This window comes from Olea europaea, chromosome 3, assembly GCF_002742605.1.
Source record: "Olea europaea var. sylvestris chromosome 3, O_europaea_v1, whole genome shotgun sequence".
Classification (NCBI taxonomy): Eukaryota; Viridiplantae; Streptophyta; class Magnoliopsida; order Lamiales; family Oleaceae; genus Olea; species Olea europaea.
Window position 1 is genome coordinate 16,861,118 of NC_036239.1, and position 8,296 is coordinate 16,869,413.

Sequence of the window (8,296 nt, forward strand, 5' to 3'; positions counted from 1 at the left end):
GGACCGATAGTGGTATCAAAGCTTTGGAAATTTTTTGATTCAAGCGTGGTTGAGTCTCTGTGTTCGGAAAATACTATAGATCTGAGTAGATCTGTTCTTTTGCCATATCGATTTTTTTGTGAAATTCTTTTTATTCAAGTTGTTCGAAGAAAATTACAGATTCGAGCATATCTGTCCTTTTGCCTTCCTTTTTTTGAAAAAAAAATTCTAAACACGAGATGGTTTCTTGGTGTTTTTGAGTATCTTATTGAAATATTTGCAGTTCTTGTGAGATTTTGGTAACAAAGCGTTTTTAAAAAAATAAAAAAAAATTAGGGTTCCTGTGAATCTTCCCTAAATCTGCCTCTGTCTAGCGATCCCTAAGAGAACCCTACAATTTTAGAGGATTAGGGCTTCGATTCGAGTAACTTATTTCTCAAAAGTTTTTTTTTTTAAATACGTTTTCTGTTACTGTGTGAATATTATTTTTTTGTAAATCAAAATTTTTGTTTCTGAACTGCTGTATATATTCTTGATCTATACTGATACTCAAACTTGGTTTACTCTGGGGTTAAAATTACCGTTGTGTGAAATTGTTCTTCAGTGAAGGTACACACTGTATTATCCCCTACAGCTTACTGCGTGTGAGCATAACTATTTAAATAGCTCTATTCTGCCTATTAATCTGTGACTTATCCTTGTATATATAAATAAATTGTAAATTTGGAATAATTTGACATTGATCATTGTGATATATTGTTGGCTGAATTATTACTGTGATATATTTGGTTATATCATACTTGTGAACATTTTCACACTACTGCACACCATGACCTCTAAGGTAAATGTCCAAGTTTAGGATGGCAAAGGAGGCTTCAGTCTCTAGCGCCACAAAATTAAAGCCCTCATGTTATAGTTGAAATGTGCCAAGGCCATTGATGATTCTTGGCCAGAAACCCTAGTTGAAAATAGGAAAACTGAATAAGATGAATTGGCCAGGAGTACAATGTTCCTTCACTTATCCGATTCTGTAATTAGAAAAGTAGGAGAAACCAAAACGACTGTAGAATTGTGGACTGCCTTAGAAAAACGCTATCTTAATAAGACTGTACCAAATAAATATTTTCTTTGGAGACCGTTCTTTAGATTTAAGTTTGATACTAACCTTGATACCGAAGATAATATAGATAAATTCAATAGGATCACATAAGACTTAATAAACTGTGGTGAGAAAATTTCTTATAAACAGAAGGTAGTTGGTCTGCTTAATACTCTAGGAGAGAAATATAAAGACATAAGAAATGCTCTAGAGTATGATAGAAGTGACCTAACTGTTGAAATAATTCACAGTTCTCTATTGAACAGAGAATTGGAATTGAAATATGAACACAAAGAGGTGTTTCATGTTGAGGGTGTGTCATCAAATCAAAAACCACATATGAAAGGTGTGAGTAACTTCGGTCATTCCAATTTTAACAAGAATAAGAATTTTATCAAAAGGAAATGGAGTAACACCAAAGGAAAAGATAAGAAACCAAATAAAGGAAAGGCAAACAATAACAATAAAGAAAATGCTTTTATTGTGGAAGAACAGGGCACTATCTTAAAGATTGTTTTACAAAGGCTAATGACCAAAAGAATGGGTCTAATACTGAAAATGTTTCTTTAGCCATTGTTGCTAATTACAAAGAAGCAGGAGCTAACTTTGGAGTTGCCTATGTGTCTTTATCTGAAAGTACTGATCAGGACTGGGTCCTAGATTCAGGTTGTTCTTTTTATATGACACCCAATATTAGCTGTTTTTTTTTTACTATTCTAGTCTTGATGGAGGATTTGTAAAACTTGGGAATGATGAGTCATGTCAAGTGAAGGGAGTTGGCAATGTGTTGCCGAAATTTAAAAATGGCCATCACATGTTGTTGAAACACACTAGATATGTGCCAGCACTTAGAAGAAACCTCATATCTCTGGGAGTTCTTGATGATGAAAATTACTAAATTGGAATTAAGAATGGTTCTATAAATATAACAAGAAATCAAGAACTTACTGTCAGTTCACCTAAGCTCAATGAAATTTATGTAATAGGTGCTGAAATCATTTTACCTAATAATGCTGCGAAATTTATCACACATTCTGATAAATCAGAATTATGGAATAAAAAGCTTGGCCATTTAAGTGAAAAAGTTTTAAAAACTCTATCATATCAAGGGGCATTTGGGAATGATAGTGTTAAAAAATTAACTTTTTGTGAACATTGTATAATTGGAAAACAAGTCAGATTGCCCTTTAAAGCAAGGACTGTATAAGTCCCAAAATGTCCTTGAATATATACATTCTAATTTATAGAGACCTGTACCTGTTCCTACAGTATCTGGTTACAAATATTATCTTCTCACCATTGATGATTACTCAAAGAAAATATGGATTTTCTTATTAAAATCTAAGTCTGATACTTTTGCAACTTTTAAAGATTAGAATGTATTAATTGAAAATCAGACTGGTAAGAAGATAAAAATATTAAGAACTACAATGGGCTTGAATTCTATAATTCAGAATTTGACCAATATTGTAATAAACAATGGATTATGAGACATAAAACAATTAGCTATTCTCCTCAGCAAAATGGGGTTGCTGAGAGATTAAATAGAACTATTCTTGAGAGGACAAGATGTATGTTGATCGGCTATGGCCTTCCAAAAATCTTTTGGGGTGAGATAGTAAAAATTTTCTGTTATCTAATAAATAGATGTCCTTCAAGCTCTCTAAACAATAAAATTCCTAAGCAAATCTGGTCTGGTACATTCCCAGACTACTCCTATCTTAGAACCTTTAGATGTGCTACATATGCACATCATACAGAATCAAAACTGGACCCTAGATCATTGAAGGGTGTGTTCTTAGGATATGGAGAAGGAGTTAAAGGCTATAAACTGTGGTTAAGAGATATGAGAAGGTACAAGGTGATAATAAGTAGATCTGTTATCTTTAATGAAGATGACTTTCCTTATCTTAGTGACATAGAAAAATTAGGAAATGATGAGTTTATTATCACTGAAATAAATCTGAATAGGGAGATTTTAAATGACTACACTCAGTTTGAGGTGGATCCACATCAGGTAGAATCACAGATCATTATAGATGATGAAATTCTTGAAAAGGATCAACATCTGGAGCCTGCAAATGACTTGCAGGACTACAGCTTGCTAGGGACAGAGAAATGAGGCAAATAAGACCTCTTTCCAGGTATCAGTGCGCTGATTTTGTGTCTGCCCACTTTGAACCCAATTTGTTTGACATAGAACCTACCTCTTATGAAGAGGCTATTTTTTCCCAAAGAATCCCTTAAGTGGATTGCTGCAATGGAAGATGAGATGAACTCCCTACATAAGAATAAAACCTAGATCTTAGTTGAAAAACCCAAAGATTGTAAATTGATTGATTGTAAATGGGTATATAAGATCAAAAAATGTGAGATAAAGATAAATGATAAAAGGTATAAGACAAGACTTGTAGCTAAAGATTTCAATGAAAGAGAAGGTATAGACTATACTGAAATTTTTTCACTCGTAGTTAAATATACATCTATTAGAGTCCTACTTGCCATAGTGACACAATTTGACTTAGAGTTAGAACAACTTTACATGAAAAATGCTTTCTTGTATGGTTTTTTAGATGAAACCATACATATGACTCAACCAAGAAGGTTTGAAGTAAAAGGAAAGGGGAACTTAGTGTGTCTCTTGAAAAAATCTTTGTATGGCCTAAAACAGGCTCCTAGAAAGTGGTATAAAAGATTTGACTCTTTTATACAAGGTTTGAATTTTAAAAAATCAGAATATGATCCCTGTTTTTACTAAAAAAGAGATGGTGAATCTGAATTTTTCTATCTTCTCTTGTATGTTGATGATATGCTCCTTGTTGGTCATAATTCTGTTGCACTAAATTCAATTAAAGAAAAGTTGAAATCAGAATTCGAAATGAAAGATTTAGGACTAGCCAGAAAAATTTTGGGCATGGAAATAAAAAGGGATAGAATAATGGAAAGTTGTTTCTAACACAAAAATCTTATGTTGATAAGGTAATTAAAAGATTTTCCCTTCATGATACTAAGCCTGTTAGCCTGCCTTTATCTACCAGTATGAAATTATATGCTGATCAATTACCTAAAACTGAAGATGAATATAGATGAATGATGAATGTCCCTTATTCTAATGTTGTTGGATCTGTAATGTATGTTATGATATACTCTAGACCTGATATTGCTTATGTGTGAGTGTGATAAGCAGATTTATGAGTAACCCAGGTTAATTGCATTGGCAATGCATAAAAGATTTGATTAAATATCTGAAAGGAACAAGTCAATTAGGTCTAATGTTCAAAACTAATAAAAATGGACTTACATTAAAAGGTTATGTGGATTCAAATATCATTAGCTGGAAATCCCAACTTCAAAAATTGGTTGCTTTGTCTTCAATTGAGGCTGAATACATTGCTACAACTGAAGCAGTGAAGGAGGGATTATGATTGAAGGGTTTACCTGATGAATTAGGTCTTATAGAAAATCAAGTGGAGCTGTGTTCTGACAACCAAAATGCAATTTTCTTAAGTAAAAACCATATTTTGCATGATAGATCCAAGCACATAGATGTAAAGTTCCATTTTATTAGAGATATAATTGATAGGGGTGATATTAAATTGATCAAAATTTCTACTAAGGTAAATCCTGCAGATGCTGGAACCAAGGTAATCCTTATTAGTAAGTTTACCGATTCTTTAAGATTGATTAATCTTGAAGCATAATAACTTTGTGTTTTTGTACAGGTGATGAGAGCAAATAAAGTATAGACTAAGTTTTGAATTCACTTATAAATCGTCACAAAATGCAGCAAAAGGTAGAGATTGTAGAAGATGGTTTGCAGAATTTTTGTGAGGCACGGACATGTGTTTTTTGTCTTCTGGCCCAAATTGTTTGTAGCTCGATATGGTGACCTAGTAAGTGGAAGAATCTGGAATGAAGGAAACCGGTTTTAACAAAACGTGTTTGTTGACTTAAAAAGGCACTTTCACTGGATTATTGACAAGTGACAAGGCATGGACCATTGGATCAAATGCAAGACTCTCTCTCTCTCTCTCATAAAAGCAAAAATATCCAGGGTCGTCAAAGGTGAATATCATTCCAGCAGCTTCTCTCTCATTTTGTTTTTCATTTTCTCTAAAAGTCTTACACTTCTATGATTTCTTTGTGATTTTATGAGAGAAAATATTCTTGTGATGAACTCTTGTGTGAGTTCTAGATTATTGTGAGAAGATCTTGTATGTTTGAGGGAGTTAGAACTAAGTGTTCTGTAACGAAACTTTTGCCTACTATTGTGGCGATTTATAGTGGATTCGAGCTTAATCTTAATGGATGCTCAATAGGATTCGGTGTTGGAAGCGGTCGCCGAACCTCGGGGCCTTTGGGCTGAAAAATCTTGTGTTTAGATCTTGTTATTTTCTGATTTTAATTGTGTTTGATTTATGAGTTAAAGACACAAACATATTACTTCGGACCAACACCCATGTCCATGATCAAAATGGAATGTCAAGCACAAGACGAGGGTTAGGATTCTTAATAGCAATATTTAATGAAAGTATCTCTTCTATTCGTCAGTAATTATCATTAGCAATATTTTCTTGATTATCAACATACTAATGCTCGATAAATGATTATTTTGTTGTAATGGTGTATTATGAGGCAAGAGTTGTAGATTAACAAAATGAATCCTAAACCCATTTTGTTAATGAATTGCTTTCGTGCTTATAAAGTAGTTACTGACTTTGATTCGGTACGCTAAAATGCAATGTGTGTCTATTGCATAGTTAATAAATTTTCATATGGAGAAATCAAATTTAACATAGAATTAACCAAACAGAACCACCAGTAACAAACAATTCACTATGTTTATAGGTTTCCAAACAAATGTAGAAAAATATTATGACACACCAGCATCCATATCTCTTCAAAAGGAAGCTCAAGACAAATCAAGGGTTGAAACAAAGGAAGAAAAATAAAAATGGAAAGCATGACGACGAATACGACTTGGTCAAAGACCATGAAACAGGAACAATCGCATTATTCTTCACATTGTAAAGGTTGTATAGCATAACTAGTTTTGGGGCTTCTCCCATTTGAGGGGCTTAGTTACCTCCCATGTGAAGTCGGGGTCATCTCTTCCGAAGTGGCCATATGCAGCGGTTTTCAAGAACCTTCCATTTCCGCCCCTCTTCAAGTCCAAATTAATGGAAATCATTCCGGGTCTGAAATCGAAATTTTCCTTCACAATCTTCAAGATGTCCTTATCGGGGATGCTCCCGGTGCCATAAGTATCAACAAACACAGACAATGGCTCAGGCACGCCAATGGCATATGAGACCTGCACTATGCATCTGCGAGCAAGGCCATTTGCGACAATGCTCTTGGCAGCCTGCCTAACAATGTAGGCCCCACTTCTGTCGACCTTGGTAGGGTCCTTTCCCGAGAAGGCACCCCCACCATGGGCACCCCACCCACCATAGGTGTCAATAATGATTTTACGACCTGTGAGACCAGCATCACCATGGGGCCCGCCAATAACAAACCTGCCAGACGGGTTCAGGTGGAAGATTGTCTTTTCGTCGAGGTACTTCTCAGGGATGACAGGTTTGATGACGTGTTCCTTAAGGTCCTTGGCAATCTCATCATTAGTAACAGTTTCATCGTGCTGAGTCGAGATGAGAACAGTGTGGACTCTAACGGGAACCATTGCACCATTGTCATTGAAGTACTCGACTGTAACCTGGGTTTTTCCATCAGGTCTCAACCACGAACATGTACCATTCTTCCGGACTTCAGTGAGGCGGGCACCAAGTTTAGTAGCAAGCACATGGCTGAGCGGCATGAGCTCAGGGGTCTCATCTGTGGCATAGCCAAACATGTGGCCTTGATCGCCGGCACCAATCTCCTCAGGACGCTTGGTTAGATGACCGTGGACACCTTGAGCAATATCAGGGCTCTGTTGCTCAATGTTGACTAGGACCTTACACTTGTCTGCGTCAAGACCAACATCATCAGATGTAAATCCTATGTTACGGCAGGTGTCACGAACGATCTTCTCATAGTCTATGTTTCCCTTGGTTGTGATCTCACCGAAGACCATTACCATGTTTGTCTTGGTACAAGTCTCACAGGCAACTTTGCTATCGGGATCCTGTTCAAGGCAGGCATCAAGCACTGCATCTGATATCTGATCACAGAGCTTGTCAGGGTGACCCTCATTCACAGACTCAGAGGTGAATAGGAAGGTGTCCATGTTTTCAACCTGCACAAGTTAAAATTACATTCATATAGTCTGAGTTCATTGTAATTAAGATGAATTCAACCCTGTCAAGTAAGGAAAACGTAACACACAAATATAAAATCAGACTATCTATCAATCACTATAAAACCAAGTAACTTGTGCATATGAATTGCCACCATACGTGCACTTCTCTTACAAGTGAATAGATATGTGTATTTCATGAGTGCCAGAAGAAAAATGAACACGAAGTATATGCCTGGGAAAAGCAATTGACAATTTCTGAAAAGGTCATACATAAAGAGACAAGTTCTTTGCAGACAGTAATAAAAACGAAAAGAAAAAAACTTATTATTCACCGGTATATTCCATAGAATAGATTCGGAAATAAAGGGTGCGTCTTTAACTTTATACCTAGAAAGAATATCAGCACCTATTGGGCTAAATAAGGAAGCCAACTTTACAAAAAAAAAAAAAAAAATTAGGAACAGAGGTCCACAAGTTCTTTGCTTCTTCTTTTTTAACCTACCAAGATAAGTTTGCTGTACAACCTTCAAGAAGAAAATGGTACTTTCAGGTGGTTGGGGGCATCTCAAATCTAGTATAGGTCTGATTCGAGGGGAACAAAACAGCCAATCCACTGATTTAACTACTTAGATACATTCTGAACATCTAGACTGAAAATCAAGAAACCATCCTTAATAATTGTTGCAGCAAAATTTGACGCTTAACCAATACAAGGAACGACGCATAGACATCATGTAAATTGAACTTTGTTGAAGTCATCAACAATTACCATCAACCAAACTGCTTTGTTTGGAAGCTTTAAGTACAGATCTAGATCTCACTTTGTCCAAGACATTTCTTTCAAATTAAATCCATAACAAACGAAATAGAGACAACAAAACCTTATTCTCAATCAATTTCTCGACTCCTTTTATGAAGTTGATCCCAGATTACAACAAGAAGAAAGTCTTATTGCCATTAAATTAGAGGTTTTCCCC

General features: G+C 35.5%; 1 protein-coding gene across 1 annotated transcript; it reads right to left on the bottom strand.

The window, feature by feature from the left end:
* Positions 1-5,879: 5,879 nt before the first annotated feature.
* On the bottom strand, positions 5,880-7,355 carry LOC111387563 (S-adenosylmethionine synthase 5-like). Its single transcript, XM_023012139.1, has one exon. It carries the CDS (start codon positions 7,305-7,307, stop codon positions 6,126-6,128), a length of 1,182 nt encoding a protein of 393 aa, XP_022867907.1. The 5' UTR covers positions 7,308-7,355; the 3' UTR covers positions 5,880-6,125.
* Between the last annotated feature and the right edge of the window lie 941 nt (positions 7,356-8,296).

Excerpts from the sequence above, each read along its gene's own strand:
- LOC111387563 (XM_023012139.1), bottom strand. The coding sequence starts at position 7,307 with ATGGACACCTTCCTATTCACCTCTGAGTCTGTGAATGAGGGTCACCCT.